Genomic DNA, 19722 nt, shown 5'->3' with positions numbered 1-19722 from the left:
AAAACCAAGGTTTGCCAAGAGAGTTCAACTGCCATAAAGTTTTTTGGAGATTTTAACACTATCAACAACCCCTTCCAAGGAATTCCTCTCTAGGACTCCCACACTTTATTAATTCACCTTTAACTCTGATTTACTCTAATTAATTAATTAAGAATCTTAGGCTGATTCTTTGCTGAGTCCTTCATTCTTCCCGATTTCTAGCTGTTGACTTGTCTCAGGAATCAATTCAGTTTCCTAGTTCTGCTAGGACCTCCTGTCTCTCAAGTGCCTCTTATATGCATCTCATTGTTCTAGGCACTGGGGCTACGAAAAACTGAAATAGCAATATGACAGATAATGACTTGTTCAGGGAAATGTCTTCAGGGGGGACTTGTGACAAAGTGGCAAATGAGTGATCTTTATTTTAAAGCACCGTTGAGAGAAAAGAATTTGAACCGACTCTTGTACACTGATGTTTATTACAGCATTATTCACAATGGCCACAAGATAGAAACAATCCATCAGCAGGTGAATGGATAATGGGATATTATTCAGTCACACAAGGGGATGCTACAAATGAACCCCCAAAACATGATGCTAAGTAAAAGAAGTCAGTTACAAAAGGACAAATACTGTACGATTTCTCCTTATATGTGACATGTAAGTAAGCAAATCCAGAGACAGAAAGTAGATTAGAGGTTAACATGGGCCGGGGGTAAGAGGAATGGGGAGTTATTGTTTAGTGGGTTTGGGATGATAAAAAGTTTCAGAAATACAGGGTTATATTTTTCTCCTTCTAGACTGAGTTAGTGTAGTGTATTCTTGGTCATCAAAATACTCATAGCCTTTGGATTGTGAAATAATAAATATTCATGATGTGTGAAAAAGCATGATACATAACTATGATTTTAATTACATAAAAATGGATGGTTTCTTGTGTAAACACACAAATGAAACCTAGAAGGACACGTCAAACGGTAAACTGCTTGTGATTATGGATGACTGTTTTTTGTTTCTTGTGTTTTTTGGTTTCCTATTATGTACATGTTAACTTTTAAGAAATGTTAGAATATAATGCCACTGAATTGTACACTTAAAATGGTTACAATGGAGAATTAATATACTACAAACCATTGAATTGCATACTGTAAATTAGTGAATTATATGATACGTGAATTTTATTTCAAGAAGGCCATTGTTTTTTTGTTTTTTGTTTTTAAAAAAAGCACTTGAAAGTAATGCACAGAACTATGGAATGGTTTGGGGGGAAAGTGGGGCAGGAAAAGTGATGATTAATCAGGCAAATAGGGGACTTCCCTGGTGCTGGTGACTAAGACTCCGTGCTCCCACTACAGGCGGTCCAGGTTTGACCCCTGATCAGGGAACTAGATCCCACATGCCACAACTGAGTAAGCTGCAACTAAAGATCCCTGGTGTCTCAACTAAGACCTGGTAAAGTCAAATAAGTATTTTTTAAAAATCAGGCAAATTGTTCTCACGTGTGCATGCTCAGCTGCTCAGCTGTGTCCGACTCTGCTCTGTCCACGGAATTTTCCAGGCAAGAATATTGGAGTGGGTTGCAATTCCCTACTCCAGGGGATCTTCCAGACCCAAGGATCGAACCTCCATCTCCTACACTGGCAGGCAGATTCTTTGCCACTGTGCCATGGTGGTCAGTGAAAGCAGAATGGTGCCTTTGTGTGGAGGCACTGCCATGTCCTTTGTCCCACTAACTGAATACAGTTTAAAGTTCTAACCCTGACGTTGGCTCTCAGAAACATGGGTCCTTCACTATCACCTGCTAGGGCAGCTTTGTCCCCATATTCTTTGTGCTTACGTTGCCTTCATGCCAGGCCTGCTTATGTCAAAATATACTTCTCTCTCATTTAGCCTACCTGATTTGGCTCACCTGTTCTGACCTCAGTTAATTTAACTGCCATCTTCATTAAGTCTTCCCCAACTGACCTCAGTAACACCAGCCTGCCCTTTCTCTGGGCTTCTACATCACTGAACAGTCATGTCAATCTTTCAGTATTTCTTGGTTTTTATCTTGTTATACATATTTCTCATCAGACGGCTAAGAGCCTGGAAAGCATAGCTGCTGTTTACATTTCTTGAACATCTGCAATCTCCTGATTTTATTGCCTGAATGTTTTACTAAAAGTTGCAATGTAGCCAACTGACCATTTTATAATGGCTGCGAGGGCCAGCCCTAGGTTTGGAAAGACTTAGGTTTCATTGCCATTTCTGCCAACTTCCAAGTGTTTGAGTTTGAGCAAGTTATTTAATTCCTATAGGCGTCAGCTTCTTGATAGTACTTGTATCTGCCGCAAAGACCCTTGAAAGGGTTAAATAGGATTTAAACATGCAAAGTGTTCAGCAAGCTGCCAGACCACCTGTAAATTGGAGCTGCAGTGTTAAGGCAAAGTGGGAAATTGTGACTGGTGATTTATCTCAAACTCAACACAGAACAGATGTGGCCCTAAAATTACACTCTCCTGATGGAATGGGCTTCCAAACTGCTATAAACAAAATGAAGGGAGAAGTGAACCAAATGGCTTTTGGTATTACATCCCTTTCTGGACACAGCTCCAGACTTTTATTAAGGTCTTCAGTGCTAATAATTTTGGAGCAAAGGAAAATGTAGAAGAAAACAATTCTCATAAATCTTATTCAAGCATTTCCATGTGCCATTACTACACATATGACAGTAATCATATTAAAATAGCAACTGTAAACAGCATGCTTAAGAAAAGTACCAGGTGACTGCTGTCCTCACCTTGCTTATGGCTAATGCAGTTCTTCTAATATTTGATTTTTCTATCAATGTTTTTTAAAGACTAGATTCCTGCCCCCTCAGTTATTAAGTAATACATATCTTACTGGATTATAGTTTATATGACTTAGAATGTACAAGTCTTTGTAATTGCCTTTGGTGCAAAATAATCACTCTCAACAGTTTGGTGTTATGTATCTCTGTAGTTTTTTTGGGAGTATGTACAATCAAATAAACAAGGATGGAATCATACTATAATGCTACCCTCAACCTTTTTTTAAACTCAATGATGTATATCCTAAGGCATCTTTACATGACAGAACAGATAAGAGCCCCTTATTGTTTTTAATGGCTGCATATTTCATTTTATAGGTGCATCATGACTACTTATGTATCCAATACTCTATTGAAAATGTCTGAATTATTTCCAGGTGTGTGTGTTATGTGTTCCAATATTCAACAATACTTCAAGCTGAGGTGCTGAATCAAAAAGAATGAACACTTAACAATATAATACATTTTTAAAAAGACAAAACAACCTCAATAACTACTAAACTGCCTTCTCTAAAAAGTCGTACCTTGTAATCATCTTCTTTTAATGTCAACATTGCATTTTGATTAAAGCTCTATTTTTGAACCCATTATGTTATACTTCATGTATAATTTACTTCTAAATCCTTTGGAAAGTGTTCTCCCTGGTATGTTAAAAAACAAAACCCTTAACCATCATACAGCACTAAAGGGAAATGATTTAGAAGCCAGGGTTTTAACTGATTGTCTGTGCTCCCCCTGCTGGTACTGATGAAATAGGCACCACAGTGAATTGGTTTCTATCACAATGTTTCCACAATTAAAAAAAAAATAGAACATATTTGTTAGAAACAAACCTTTGATCTTGATATGAATCACTGTGGCTTGCTTTATTTTTGACACGTCTCTGAGTCTATAACAGAAGTTCCAACCCAAACACCTAGAATCTGATTTAAGAGTTTCAATTAAAAAACAAAACCCCAAAACACTCTTTTGACTTCAGGACTATTCTTTTATCTATCTATGGAGTACGTTTTCTTGGGTATGTGAAATATGGTACTTAACTTTGTCCATAAGTTAGATTTCCAGTGAACAGATGCTCAAGAGTTATAATTTAACTCAAACATTTTAATTACCTTTTAACCCATAAAAGCCAAAATGAAAATTCTCTAGTCAATCAAGTTTCACTGCAAAGCTCCAGTTTTAATACCATTTGAAATTTAGTTCTGCTCCTATATGCATTCCCTTTGCCCTTGGCAGCACAATACAAACAATCTGGGTGGCAAGATACTCAGTTAAAACTTGCCTCTTGGGCTTCCCTCGTGGTCCAGTGGCTAAGAATCTGGCTGTCAATGCAGAGGACACCAGTTTGATCCCTGGTCCAGAAGATGCCACATACCACAGGGCAACTAAACCTGTGCTCTGTAACAAGAAAAGCCACTGCAATGAGAAGCCCATGCAGCGCGAGAGTAGCCCCCACTTGCTGCAACTAGGGAAAGCCCATGCAGCAATGAAGACCCAGTGCAGGCAAAAACAAATTAAAAAAACAAAACAATCTTTCCAGGCTCCCTTGTCGCTGGAGACCAAGACACAAGTGCAAGTCTGGGCAGGATTTCTGGGAAGGTAAGTAAGGTGGCACTCAGCTGCTACGCTCCTTCAGCCCTCATGCTCTCCTCTCTTCCTTCAGCCAAGCTGAGATGCAGGAGCATCGAGAGACTATGAGGATGAGAGCCACGTGCAAAGAAGAGTGGAGCAGGACAGGAAGAGCCTGGGCCCTCCACAACATCTTTAAATGGCCACCCCATCTGGGACTACTTCCAGATTTTAAAAAACAGGGACTTCCCAGTGTTTTAGCAGCTAAGACTCCGAGCTCCCAATGCAGGGGCCCTGGGTTCGATCCCTGGTCAGGAAACTAGATCCTACATGCTACAACTAAGAGTTCGCATTCCACAACCAAGAGGTTCCACATGTTGCAACTATCCCACATGCAACTAAGACCCTGTGCTGCCAAACTATTGGCAATTGGCAATAACTAAGAACAAAACCAACAGAACCCCCAAGGCACTGTAAATTGGGTTTTCTGAGCTTGTGGCCAAATACAATTCCAACATAATACCAAAACAACTGCCTCTTAAAGTAAAAATCTAACACATAAAGGTACAACAAAGGTGAGTGAAAGTCACTCAGTCGTGTAAAACTCTGTGACCCCATGAACTATACAGTCCATGGAACTCTCTAGGCCAGAACACTGGAATGGGTAGCCTTTCCCTTCTCCAGGGGATCTTCCCAACCCAGTGGCAGTGCAGTAACTTTATGGCCAAAAGTCTTGAGGCACTTTCTAAAATACCTAATTTATAACCTTAACATACCTGGAAAACACATGGTCCCCTAAGTTTTTGGAAGGACTCATGTTTACTGTCAGCCTAACAATGAAAACCTCTTAAATGCTAAAGACTGGCCAAATGTAAAAAATGAATGCCACGTAAGGACAGAAAATAGCATGTAAAAATAAATCTATACATTTATGTTCTGTTGATCTTTGATGAGGGAGCCAATACAATTCAAAGAAGAAACGATAGTCTTTTCTAATAAATGGCACTGGAACCAATGGATAGTCATATGCAAAAGAAAAAAAGTTAGACCCCTACCTCACTTCATATACAAAAGTTAATTTAAAAAATGGATCAAAGACCTAAAATTTCTTGTTACTCTAAATTTGTTACAATGTGGGGAAAAAAAGTCCTCAATATAAGAACTAAAAGTACAAAATGCTTAGGAAACACAGGTGAAAACTGATACTTTGGGACAGGTAATGGTTTTTAAGTATGAACCAAAAACATAAGTGACCAAAGGAAAAATTGACAAATGAGCTTTAACTAAAATTAAATATATCTGTGCTTCAAAAGACACAACCAAGAAAGTTAAAAAAAACAAGGACCTACTATTATAGCACAGTGAACTTAACTCTATATCTTATAATAACCTATAATGGAAAAGAATCTGAAAAAGAATATAACAGAATATTGTAAATTAACTATGAAAGTGAAAGTCACTCAGTTGTGTCCGACTGTGACCCCATGGACTATACAGTCCATGGAATTCTCCGGGCCAGAATACTGGGGTGGGTAGCCTTTCTTTACCTTCTCCAGGGGATCTTCCCAACCCAGGGATTGAACCCAGGCCTTCCACATTGCAGGCGGATTCTTTACCAGCTGAGCTACAAGGGAAGCCCAAGAATACTAGAGTGGGTAGCCTATCCCTTCTTCAGCCGATCTTCCTGACCCAGGAATTGAACCGGGTTCTTCTGCATTGCAGGGAGATTCTTTACCAACTGAGCTATTAACTATACTTCAATTAAAAAGGAACAGTTCTTCATAGAAAATAAACATTTCCTTCAAGGTAAAAAAAGAAAAAAAAACACTATAGAATGGGAGAAATTATCTGCAAATCATGTATCTGATAAGGGCCTAGTATTTAGTATATATATTAAAAAAAAAAACCCCCTACAACAAACATAAATCAAACAAAAAACGAGCAACGGATTTGAACAAACATTTTTCAAAAAAAGATAGACAAATGGTCAATATCCACATGAAAAGCTGTTCAGTATCATTAGCATAAGGGAAATATAAATCAAAATCACCAAATGAGATACTTCACACCCACCAGGGTATCTATAAACAAATAACAACTGTTGGTGAGGATGTGGGGAAATCAGAACCTTCATGCTTTGCTGGTAGGAATGTAAGACAGTACAGCTGGTGCAGCCTCTGGGGAAAAAAGTCCCAAAGTTCTTCAGAAAGCTACATATAGCTATCATATGACTCAGTAATTCCACTTCTAGGTATGTAACTGAGAGAAACGGAAACATATGTCCACACAAAAATTTGTACATGAATGTTCTCAGCAGCACTGCTTATTAACAGCCAAAAAAAAAAAAAAATAGAAGCAACTCAGATGTCCATACGCTGATGAATGGACAAATAAAATGAGGTCTATCCACATAATCGAATATTACAGAGCCATTAAAGGGAATGAAGTACTGACACAGGCTACAACATACATGAACCTTAACAACTATGCTAAGAGAGGCCAGACACAAAAGGATACACATTATTTGATTTCGTATCTATGAGGTGCTAGGAAAAGGTAAATTCTGACACTGAAAGTAGATTAGAGGTGACCAGGAACTGGGAGTTACAGGTACCTGGGGTTTAATGGTTAGTGTTTCTGTTTAGGGTAACAAAAAAGTTTTGGAAGCACACAAAACTTTGATGTGGCACAACACTGTATGTACTTAATACCAGTGAATTATACACTTAAAAGTGGTTAAAACATAATAAATATTATACATTCAGTTCAGTCACTCAATTATGTTCAACTCTTTGCAACCCCAGACTGCAGCACGCCAGGCTTCCCCCTCCATCACCAACTCCCGGAGCTTGCTCAATCTCATGTCTATTGAGTCAGTGATGCCATTAAACCATCTCATCCTCTGTCGTCCCCTTCTCCTCTCACCTTCAATCTTTCCCAGCATCAGGGTCTTTTCCAACGAGTCAGTTCTTCACATCAGGTGGCCAAAGGATTGGCGTTTCAGCTTCATCATCAGTCCTTCCAATGAATATTTAGGACTGATTTCCTTCAGGATTGACTGGTTTGATCTCCCTGCAGTCCAAGGGACTCTCAAGAGTCTTCTCCAACACCACAGTTCAAAAGCATCAATTCTTCAGCTTTCTTTATAGTCCAACTCTCACATCCATACATGACTACTGGAAAAACCATAGCTTTGACTAGACGGACCTTTGTGGGCAAAGCAATGTCTCTGGCTTTTTAATATGCTGTCTAGTTTGGTCGTAGCTTTTCTTCCTAGGAGCAAGCATCTTTTAATTTCATGGCTGCAGTCACCTTTCTGCAGTGTTTTACCATAATTTTTTTTTTAAAAAAAGGAATGAGGTACTGATACACATTATAACATGGATGAACCTTGAAAACATTGTCCTAGGTCAAAGAAACAAGACAGGAAAGACCCCTGTTTTACAATTCCATTTATGTGAAATGTCCAGAAAAGGCAAATCCATAGAGACTGTGGGAGGAAGGGGTTGGAAAGTAATTTGGGGAGAATGATTGCTAAAGAGTACATCTTTTTAGGGTGGTGAAAATCTTCTGGAATTAGTGGTGATGAGAAAAACTCAGTGTATAAAAGGAAATCAACCATGAATATTCATTGGAAGGACTGATGCTGAAGCTCCAAAACTTTGGCCACCTGATTCAAAGAGCCGACTCATTGGAAAAGACCCTGAGGCTGGGAAAGATTGAGGGCAGGAGGAGAAGGGGGCGACAGAGGATGAGAAAGTTGGCTGGCATCACTGACTCAATGGATATGAATCTGAGCAAGCTTCAGGAGACAGTGAAGCCTGGCGTGCTGCAGTCCATGGGGTTGCAGAGATGGACATAACTTAGCGACTGAACAGCAACAACAATGTATTATCAACTGCTGAAGTGTACACTTGAAAAAGGTGAATACGGGCCCCCCAATTTTTATGTAAATGTCAAAGATAAACAATGGATTTCTTCTGACATGAAATGTTAGAAATTTCTTTATTATTATTTATTAAGCACCAGCTTAATACTGCAGACATTTCAAATCACCAGGCAACAACTCATTCTTCCCCACCCATCCCACCCCAAATTCTTGATAAAGAGCTCTTCAAGTACAGACACACGCTCTTCTCTCCTCTGTATAAAACTTTACGAAATAAAGGCAAAGAACTGTGTACATCTTGCTGCGAATGCTGCCCACGGCTGTGGAGCCAGGGTCCAGCCGAGGCTGCCTTTATTGTCCAGGTCCTGAAAGACTCTTGTTCATGAACTGTCTCTTCACAAAGCAAGTCCACCACTAACAAGGGGGGACAAAACAAGGAACAGTGGTGGTCAGATCACAGTGCAGGGTCAAGGTAAGGGCAGAATATGAATTTACTTAACAAGAAAACTAAATAGCGGTCTGGCAGCCCTTACATTATATAAGCTCTTTGAAGGTACATGTAAAATTTTCTTTTTTTCTTTCTTCCTTTCTTTCTCTTTCTTTTTTTTCCTGCAGTGACTCATAAGTCACTCAAAATTACAACAACAAAATAAATACATTAAAGCTGTCTCACACAACACCTGTTCTACGGGTTTATAACACCCCAATCTAAGAACATACAACCAAAATTTCTTATTACAGGTAATTCATTATTCTGTGTGACTCAGGGAACTCCTACCATGTATAAGGTACCAAAGTTAAGCAACACTGCAATGTGAAAACTAAATACCTTAGTGTGTTTAACAGTGGCTACAGGGTAAAAGGTGATTTATCAACTATATAGGCAATGAAAAGAGTTTTTACCTTGCTGGGTTTATCATTCTGAGGGTCAAAAACTTTCTCACAAAGTCTCAGTCCAGTCTCTTGCCTGAGTTGTTGTAAGTAGGCTCTCATCACCTCTAAAATCAAGAGCAGGTAAAATAAAAAATTATATTTGAGAAAGCATCCCAAATGTGCTAGCTGTTGATTTAGACACAGACCTTGGCAATATTCTTCAACATCTGAACAGGATAAGAAATAGAAACAGCAGTTCAAATGGTTTTAAGATTATACTCATTTTGGTCAAAAAGGTTCTCTACGTTTCATGCTTGTTGCCAAGGATCTTTTGTGACAGTGACTCTCACAAAGTAGGATAGTGCATGAGCTAACGATTCCACTCTCAATCTGTACAACAATCAAGTCAGAAAAGGAGGCAGGTAAACAGTCCAGTGGAGAAAACCACGTGCCATGCAGGAAGGGGGAGGAGACATTCTTACCATCTTCCTGTTTGTTCGCAGGTTTGGCGTAAATGGCATTAAGTGGAAAACCAGGCTCTCCAGGAATGGGAAAATTAGTGATTCCCAGTGTATACATTTCTTTCTCGCCTTGGCTTTTAGAATTGCACTTAAAAAAAAAAAAAATTATATACACAAACGTAGGGGAAAGGGATATAACATTTCAATTTGCAGTTTTTTAGTCTAAGTGGCTAGGTCTGGGGTTCTGTTTTTGTGCCCTTTTGTAATCTGGTGAAGCCTGTAGGCTTCTCCTCAAACTAACCTTTTAAATGAGTAAGATAAAACAGGACTACACAAGAATCCAATTATAATGAGATACAATAATTACAATATTTAAAAAAGCAAATGCATGACATAGCCACACATGTGCTCTTTAATGCACTAAATAACAAGACTCAGCAGTGGACCTAACACCTGAATTTTGAAGCAGTAATGAATGTAAATAAAATTTCAAAATATCTTCAATTATAAATGTAGTATGAAAATGCCGCAGAAAGTCACAGGTATTGCTAATGCTATTGTGGGCTGCTGCCTACGTTAATAATTAAAGTAAATGCTAGATTTCAGTTGGAGGTTAGTGAAAAAATGTAATCTTTTCTTCACTCAAGTTCATGCACCCCTGAATTCTATCCCCAGACCCTAGGTTAAGAACCCTTGAGCCGTGGGCTTAAAAAAGAATATTTTGGTCAAGATTTCTGTCTTGGAAAAATATATGGAAAGCATTAAAACACCATCATCCTTATCTTCTCATTAGTCAACTACTGTAAGTTTAGACATCTACATTCAGATTTTCTTCTCAGAGGAAATATTTTCTATTTCTCCTTAAAGTCTCAACAAGTCTAAACACCTATTGTGTTCCTGACAAATGATCACCCAGGCTTAGTTACCTTTTGGAGTTTCTTTAGACACTCAGAAATGTAGAGAGTTATATATATCAAGGTCCTATCGGCTTCATTCTATGGGAAGAAAACAAAACTTAAAAACAGTCCTGAGCAAAATGCAATAATTAATTATAATAAAAAAATTCAATCTTTGTCTTTTATTAACTGAAAACTGAGAGCACAGTTATCACACCATCAAAAATTCCCATTCTCCAAATGCAATCTTCTCAAGCCCTCTGTCTGCTCCTGGGGAGGCAGCCACCAGCTTCCTCCCTGAGCTGTGCAGCTGCCCCTGTTTTCCTCAGCTCCCCTTGCCCTGGGTTCCTGAGAAGTTGTACCAGTAACTTCTCCTTCTAGGAAGGAGAGCTAACAAAGCCGCCTGGAAAACCTGAGGTGAACCATATGGCTGGTTAATCTTTAAAAGCCCTTTCACTTAAGGATCTGTGCCGAGAATAGAAATATTTATGACTCTAAAGGAGGAAGCAATTATTTCACAACTGACCCATTCCTGAAGAGCTCCAAAAGTCCAACTCTTGACCTGACCCAAAGGAAAATGTGGAGAAGACAAATGGATGCAAATCAAATGTGGCACATACTTCAGGTCAAATTTTACATAGATTTATAATTTTAAATAAACAAACTACACTTTTCCCTATTTTTAAGAGTCTATGATATTCGAGAGAGAATGAAATGTGGTGGAATTTTAATACGAACACCACACTTAAGACCATGCATTAGATTAGAAACGTCCATAACATCACAGACTGTTTAGATCACAGCTTATTGTCCAAGAGTCTACAAATAAAGATTTCACACTCTGTTGGATTCCAAGAGATTAAAGTTTGGCAAGGAGTTGAAAGAAGCAAAAAGTAAAGGAGAAAAGGAAAGATATACCCATTTGAATGCAGAGTTCCAAAGAATAGCAAGGAGAGATAAGAAAGTTTTCCTCAGTGATCAGTGCAAAGAAATAGAGGAAAACAACAGAATGAGAAAGACTAGAGATCTCTTCAAGAAAATTAGAGATACTAAGGGGATATTTCCTACAAAGATGGGCTCAATAAAGGACAGAAATGGCATGGACCTAACAGAACCAGAAGATATTAAAAAGAGGTGTCAAGAATACACAGAAGAACTGTACAAAAAAGAACTTCACGACCCAGATAATCACGATGGTGTGATCACTCACCTAAAGCCAGACATCCTGGAATGTGAAGTCAAGAGGGCCTTAGGAAGCATCACTATGAACAAAGCTAGTGGAGGTGATGGAATTCCAGTTGAGCTATTTCAAATCCTAAAAGATGATACTATGAAAGTGCTACACTCAATATGCCAGCAAAATTTGGAAAAGTCAGCAGTGACCACAGGACTAGAAAAAGTCAGTTTTCATTCCAATCCCAAAGAAAGGCAATGCCAAAGAATGCTCAAACTACTGCACAATTGCACTCATCTCACACTAGTAAAGTAATGTTCAAAACTCCCTAAGCTAGGCTTCAGCAATATATGAACTGTGAACTTCCAGATGTTCAAGCTGGTTTTAGAAAAGGCAGAGGAACCAGAGATCAAATTGCCAACATCTGCTGGATCATCAAAAAAGCAAAAGAGTTCCAGAAAAACATCTATTTCTGCTTTACTGACTATGCCAAAGCCTTTGACTGTGTGGATCACAATAAACTGGAAAATTCTGAAAGAGATGGGCATACCAGACCACCTGACCTGCCTCTTGAGAAATCTGCATGCAGGTCAGGAAGCAACAGTTAGAACTGGATATGGAACAACAGACTGGTTCCAAATAGGAAGAGGAGTACATCAAGGCTGTATACTGTCACCCTGCTTATTTAACTTATATGCAGAGGATATCATGAGAAACGCTGGGCTGGATGAAGCACAAGCTGGAATCAAGATTGCAGGGAGAAATATCAATAACCTCAGATATACAGATGACACCACCCTTATGGCAGAAAGTGAAGAACTAAAGACCCTCTTGATGAAAGTGAAAGAGGAGAGTGAAAAAGTTGGCTTAAAGCTCAACATTGAGAAAACTAACATCATGGCATCCGTTCCCATCATTTCATGGCAAACAGATGGGGAAACAGCGGAAACAGTGGCAGACTTTATTTTCTCCGGCTCCAAAATCACTGCAGATGGTGACTGCAGCCATGAAATTAAAAAACGCTTACTCCTTGGAAGAAAAGTTATGACCAACCTAGACAGCATATTAAAAAGCAGAGACATTACTTTACCAACAAAAGTCCGTCTAGTCAAGGCTATGGTTTTTCCAGTAATCATATATGGATGTGAGAGTTGGACTATAAAGAAAGCTGAGCACCAAAGAATTGATGCTTTTAAACTGTGGTGTTGGAGAAGACTCCTGAGAGTCCCTTGGACTGCAGGGATATCAAACCAGTCAATCCTAAAGGAAATCAGTCCTAAATATTCATTGGAAGGACTGATGATGAAGCTGAAATGCCAATCCTTTGGCCACCTGATGCGAAGAACTGACTCATTTGAAAAGACCTTGATGCTGGCAAAGATTGAAGGCTTAAGGAGAAGATGACGACAGAGGATGAGATGGTTGAGCTGGCATCACCGACTCAATGGACATGAGTTTGGGTAAACTCTGGGAGTTGGTGATGGAGGGGGAAGCCTGGTGTGCTGCAGTCCATGGGGTCACAAAGAGTCAGACATGACTGGGCGACTGAACTGAACTGAAATTCCATAATCTAGAACATTATTAAGAAGATTTATTGACATTCTTTGTAACTTGCTCACAGAAGCATCTCAGAGAACTTCTTTCCATTTCTCCCTTTCCTTTTCTACCCACTTCCACTTCTCCCTTCCTCCTGAGATCACAAGAACTATGAGGTTGAGGGAAGGGTCTAGGACACAGAAGTATGTAAAAAACCACATGCAAATTTTGGTTTTGGACTCGTACAAAATAGGTGCTTAATACTGCTAAGTAAATAAATACAAAAAAGTGTCTATACAAGGGTAAATCTCCTCAGTACAGAACCAAAGAATATTTTAAACTCTGTGAGCCACAGCCTGTCACAACTACTCAACTCAGCTGTTGTGGCATGAAAGCACCCATAGGTGATGTGTAAACAAATGCAAATGGCTATGTTCCAGTAAAATTTACAAAAAGATGTGGTAGGCCAGATTTGGCCCTCAGACAGTGTCTGCAAAACCATGGTGAACTAAGACTAACATAGAATTCGGCACTGTTCTGGATTTTAAAAATCACACAATCTAATTTCATTGTACTTATTCCTCACATTAACTCTGACTGCCAAGTACATACTATCCCCATCAGAAAACTAAAGAGCAAAAGTTTTGTACTTTACCTTAATTTCATAGTTTTTGAAGAAGACATTGGCCTTAAAGTAATAGATAGCTTCATCCACAATATCTGTATCTTTTGCTAAGCAGGGCAGGATGGGAGAAAGGCAGAGGATGTTAGCCAAATGTAAAACATAACATTTAAAAAGCCATAAAGAAAAAAAAAAAAATTAAAGCTCAACAGTCAATGGCTTTGGAATTGAATAACATAGAATCAGGCTACTGAAACAAAGTCTTAAAAAAAATTTCTAGAAAAATAAGCACATGGTTTATTCAGACAGCTTTATTGTCTTTATAAAAATTATACATGCTCATTAGAGAAACAAATGAATCAACACAGGAAAAAAAAAGTAATTGTCACCCTAATCTCACTACCCAGAAATAACCACTCTCAGCATTTGGTGAACATCACTCCAGACGTTTCTCAATGCATTTACAAAAACAGACTGAGACACAGACTAAATTTCATAAATTGCTTTCTTAAAAATATTTGGATGGCTAAAAAGTTCATTCGGGCTTTTCCAAAAGATGTTACAGAAAACCCCAACGAACTTTTTGGCCAACCCAATACAAAGAATTCCATACAATTTTATTTGAACTTACATACTATAGCTTTAGGGGAAAAAACTCTCAGCTGTTCATTTAGGAATGTACTGGGATTCACATATACATCTTTCTTTTTACAAAAACTGTGAGTTCAAATATGTACAATCTGTTCAAGGTGGCTAGAGACTGAGAAAAACCAGAAGTATTGCTGTAACAAAGACAGATCTCATTACAAAATTTCTTTGGCTTTTTTTGGGTTTTCCTTTTTTTATTTTAAAAAGGTCACAATCCCAGGGTCTCGATATCCGGCAGCTGGTTTTAGCAATGCAGAAACAGTTATTTTCATTCTGCAACCCTGACTGCTATCCCTCTCACACAGCAGAAATGCAGAAGCTTTCGTACTCTAATCCAGTTGTCTTTATCTTTGCCCATTCCCCTGCTGGAGAATTTTAACAGAACTCTTTTCTTTCCCCTCCTTTAAAAAAATTTTTTTGGACATGTGGGATCTTAGTTCCCCATCCAAGAGTCGAACTGACACCCCCTGTAGTAGAAGTGTGCAGTCTTAACCACTGGACCACCACAGAAGTCCCCAAAAGAATTCTAACTCTAGGCTTATGTTCCCTGTGATCTAGTCTCTTATTTGCAAAAAAGAAACTTCCTTCTATGATCCCACAGTGCTTACAAAAACCAGCTAGCTCTAGTGTCATGTTGCAGAGGAAGGGAAAGAGGCTAGCTGATAGGATTCACGCCAGTTGATAGGATTCAGAACAGAGAAGAGCATTTGGTATATATAAGGTGTTCAAAAGATATCTGTTGAATGTAAATACCTAGATTAATGCTAACAGTTACTTAGTCCATAGCACAGGCTTATATTTCTCCATAATTCCAAGTCAGTCCTATTCCAGCCCTCTAGGGAAGAGTAACAAGTCACTTTTAACTATAGAAATCATGAAGTTCCAGTTTCCTGCAGTCCCATTCTTTCTCAAGGGCCCAAGAATTGCAAAGGTGGTAATTAAATTTACTTCATCCTTGGTCAATTATGTCTTCTGATATACTATATGGTATTTTGTCACAATCTGGGAAGTAATCTGGTCAAACACTGATCCTTATTCTTCCTCTGCAAAAGAATAATGTCATTCTTTTACATTATTTTTCCTGTTTTTGGTGGCTTTTTTTTTCCCATTTCAGAACAAGAGTGTGGTGACTCACCAAATTTATTAAGTTTACTGAGCGTTAAACTGGTATTGAAAACAAAACCAAATTAAGAGGAAGTCAAGTCAAATAAACTGGCCAGAAGAATGGAGACAGGGTCAGTACAAAATTAGTAATCTAAACTATGGTCTTGGAAACCACAAATGGAACTCAGTGCAGACCCTTCCTGGCTGCAGGGAAACCATGTCTAATATAACACAAATTGCACTGTTGGCAGAACATCTCAGAATGTCATCAGAAGAGTCTCAGATAGTATCTGAAAAGAATGAGGCATTCTGAACAGAGGAAAAAAAAAAAAAAAGCTCCAAAAAAAAAAAAAAAGTGAGTGCCTAGAAAGAAAGCAAAAGATACAAAATTCAGAAAAGCAAGAGAAGAAATGAATAATGTTATACAGGACACTTAAGACTGAGATACTGGTAAAAACTGGGATCCTGAAGAATGGACAAAGGAAGTAGATTTAGATAAAGAAAGAGGTTAAAACATGCTTTGTTTTTTCCAGCTTGATGACACAGAAAGGATGGGGACACGATGTTCTATAGAAGCAGCAGCATTAGATTAGTAAGAACTGACTGATGATAGGAAGAGTGTTGAGAATTAAGCACATTTCCTCTTCCCTCTCAACAAAATATCCCAGAAAAACTGGCAGCAGTAATACAGTTTCCTATTAAATGCAACATCTACCCAAGATCTGAGAAGGTGGAAAGCACAATATCCATCAAGCAAATAGAAAATACAAGAGCAATCTGAGAAAGTATTTCCCTGATGTGCTAACATCAGAGGGTTTCATACCAAAATGTGAAAATAATGGAAAGGGGTTTTGACTTACTCTCTCTAGGGGCAGGTCCTTTGAACTGACTTCTGATTGGCAATAGTGCCATGTTTCCAATGAGTTTGGTGTCAGGGTCCATGAGGGAAGAGTGGTAAGCCTGTAGGGACAAGCCAGGTAGAACACAGAAGCAGAAAGAGAGCAAATGTCACTGGGGCAAACAAGTACCTTTCCTTAAGGAAAAAAAAGAATAACTCATCCAAGATAAACTGGCTCATGAAAACTACCAAAGTTTGAGTAATTCTGAGAAAATTTGAGGCAAGCTGGTTGTTGAACACAGCCATTATTAAAAATAAAATTATGTAAATTTTCTATTAAATAAATTATATTAAAAACAAAGGTAATAAATATTTAACACTTTCATTATTTCCTATTTTAAAATTATTTTACCAATGTCTGTGATCTTAAGGTTAGTTATGTCTTTTGCACCTACGGTGGAAACACTTAATGATAAGGTGCTACTGTGCTTCCCTTCCAATTTCACATTTGGTGACAGAACATTGGTAACTGGTGGGGTACTCACACTATAGAAATAGGCAAACACTATATAAATCAAAGGTACCCAGCAACCTAGCTGTTGGTCCAAGCACTGGCTCTTCAGCTCTGCCACTTCCTGGCTTTATGCCTCTTGACTAAGACATCACTTTTCTTCTCTTAACCTATTTCCACATTTGTAAAATAAAAACATATATACTTGTTTTCAATGGGTGGATGTGAGTTAGAGGAGGGAGGAAAAAAATCACATTTATGAGAACAATTTATAGGCCAACTTCTAGTTCGGCATTTTACAAGATGTCTGGCTTTTTCTAAGACAACATGGGCCCCAGTCATTTATTCATTCATTCATCAAAAGATTACTAAGTACCTTCTGTGTGCAAGGCATGTGGAAATACTGACATGCAAGACCAGCCCTGGCTCTGTCGGGTGAATAGAGGAGACAGATAATAAGTAAGTGATCACGGGGGAAGTCAAGGGTGCTCTTTGTGCACCTGGAATGATGAGTACAAGGCATCAGGGTTCTGGCTTAAAATCTGGCTTTATCAAGATTTACTAGTGTGCTTACGTATTTAAGGGCTTCCCTGGTGGCCCAAATGGTAAAGAATCTGCCTGCAATGCAGGAGACCTGGGTTCAATCCCTGGGTTGGGAAGATCCTCTGGAGGAGGAAATGGCAACCCACTTCAGTATTCTTGCCTAGAGGAGGAGCCCAGGATTCTTGCCTAGGACAGAGGAGCCTAGTAGGACCCATGGGATCCCAAAGAGTCAGACTCAACTGAATGACTTTCACTTTATGTGAAAATGGATTTAAAATGGATAACCAACTACGACCTACTGTACAGCACATGGAACTCTGCCCATTGTAATGTGGCAGCCTGAATGGGAGGGGAGTGTGGGGAAGAATAGATAATGTATAGGTATGGCTGAGTCCCTTTGCTGTTCACCTTAAACTATCACAACATTGTTAATCTACTACACCCCAACACACACACAACACACACACACATACTGGTGTGTTGCACACACTAGTGTGCACCTTTAGGCAAGTTACTTAACTTCTCTGAGCCTCAACTTCCTCCTCTGCAACATGAAAAACCACTAACATATCTACTTCATAATCATTGAAGACTAATTAGGGAATAATTGATACAAACTCCTGACATGCATCAGGAGTCAAACGGTGGCTATGGGATTTACGAAACATATAACTATGATTTGCTCCTTTTTATTACAGATACGCTTCATCTAACGCAGCCCTATCCTCCCCTGCACTAGCTATACTGTCTTGTTACCCACTTATTACCTTCATGGCATTTGTCACTATCTGAAACAATCCCCCTTATTTTATTTACATTTACAGATTTATTATGTCTCCTCATTAGAATGTAAACTTCTTAAGAATAGGGATTTGTTGGCCTTATTCACTGCTATAATAGTGCTTTGGCATGCAGCAGATGCTAAACATCACGTTACTCAACATGCTTTTTCCTCATCTGCAAAATGGAGACCAAGATGGTGATAAATCTACCCCTGCGGCTGTCAGAAATTAACAACAACCAAACCACCATCAATTTTAACTCCTACTCTGATGCACATGAAAACAAACATTTGGAAACTAGGCGCGGACCTTGCACCTGCTCGGAGAGCCCTAAACCCAGCGGCTCAGGGGTGGCAGCCACTGCCGGGGCGACAGGAGAGGAGGAGTCAGGGAAGTGGGGTCGGACAGGCGACAGGCAGCATAAGGGACCCGCCTCCAGAGGCGAAGGAGGAAGTGGGTCTACAGGGGAAAAAAAAAGAAGCCGGGCCCTAGCTGTGATATGAGAAATTAAAAGGGCACCCCTTGCCTTCGCGGCTCTAGTGAGGCTTTGGGAACCCCGCTGGAATCGGGGGGATGGGGAAAGGCACAAAAAGCGATAAAAAGGATCAAGCTTGGACAGGAGAGAGCAGACTTGTGGCGGTCTCCTGAGCACGCCCCGGGTCTCTGGCCCACTCTGCCATGCCCTGTTCCTCCACGGCCGGCCGACATCCCCGAGCCGCCCTAATCCCACAGAGGCCGGCCCCTCTCCTCTTGCCTTTCCCCTTCTCAGGCCCCTGCTTTCTCTCTGCCCTCCTCGGCCCGCTTTTCTCAGCGCACGCAAGACTTCTCGCGACTCTCTCAAATCCCCGCCGTCTCCCGACACCCCCACTCTGGCCCATTTACCGGCATCTTGGAGGCGCCCGGGTCTCCACCCCAACGAAAAGAATCTGGTTAGAGCTCGGCGGTTCCGGTCTGGCAGCCGGGGCGGGGTAGGCGGAAGTGAGCCGGAAGGGGAGGGCGAGGGCAGGACGCCGCGCTTCCGGCCTCGCAGTATGTAGCTAGCCGCTGCAGCTGAGCGGATCCGACAGGGCACCAGGGGGCGCTCGAGCCCTAGGCAGGGGCTCTGAGAATCGCGCCTGCGTGAAGAGTGCGCGAGAATGAGGTTGATTTCGGGGTTACAGAATCCTAGATATATCACCTCTTTTGTTTTTTCTCAAAGATCACCTTTTCAGTAGCATTCCCTGGGTCATCCTAAATTCAGTCCCACTTCATTCCCCTTTCCCTCAGTTCTTATGATTCTTTTATGTTTTACTTTTGGGTTTTGTCTCCGTCCATTCGTATGAACGTCAAAAATGCAAGGATTGTCTGTTGTGTTCACTGCTTATATCCCTATACCTGTAATAGGACGGTACAAGATAAGCATCAATAATATGTGTTGAGTGAAAGAATGAACTCAATCCACTGATTTTAAAAAGGAAAAAACGATCA

The 19722-nt window shown here is 39.8% G+C and overlaps 1 protein-coding gene across 1 annotated transcript; it reads right to left on the bottom strand.

Moving 5' to 3' along the window:
- Window positions 1–8352: 8352 nt before the first annotated feature.
- On the bottom strand, window positions 8353–19236 carry ARPC3 (actin related protein 2/3 complex subunit 3). Its single transcript, XM_027566812.1, has 7 exons — window positions 19138–19236; window positions 16442–16541; window positions 13863–13939; window positions 10528–10596; window positions 9623–9749; window positions 9171–9265; window positions 8353–8681 (listed from the first exon to the last, which is right to left on the bottom strand). The coding sequence occupies exons 1-7, from the start codon at window positions 19141–19143 to the stop codon at window positions 8619–8621; spliced, it is 537 nt and encodes a 178-aa protein (XP_027422613.1). The 5' UTR covers window positions 19144–19236; the 3' UTR covers window positions 8353–8618.
- Between the last annotated feature and the right edge of the window lie 486 nt (window positions 19237–19722).

This window comes from Bos indicus x Bos taurus, chromosome 17, assembly GCF_003369695.1.
Source record: "Bos indicus x Bos taurus breed Angus x Brahman F1 hybrid chromosome 17, Bos_hybrid_MaternalHap_v2.0, whole genome shotgun sequence".
NCBI lineage: Eukaryota > Metazoa > Chordata > Mammalia > Artiodactyla > Bovidae > Bos > Bos indicus x Bos taurus.
This window is presented reverse-complemented; position numbering and strand designations above follow the sequence as displayed.

Coding starts and splice junctions, on each gene's coding strand:
- ARPC3 (XM_027566812.1), bottom strand. Junction 13,940..16,441: donor AGGACCTGCCCCTAGAGAGA/GTAAGTCAAAAC, acceptor TGCCCTGCTTAG/CAAAAGATACAGATATTGTG. Junction 9,750..10,527: donor GTCTAAAGAAACTCCAAAAG/GTAACTAAGCCT, acceptor TTTTTTTTTAAG/TGCAATTCTAAAAGCCAAGG.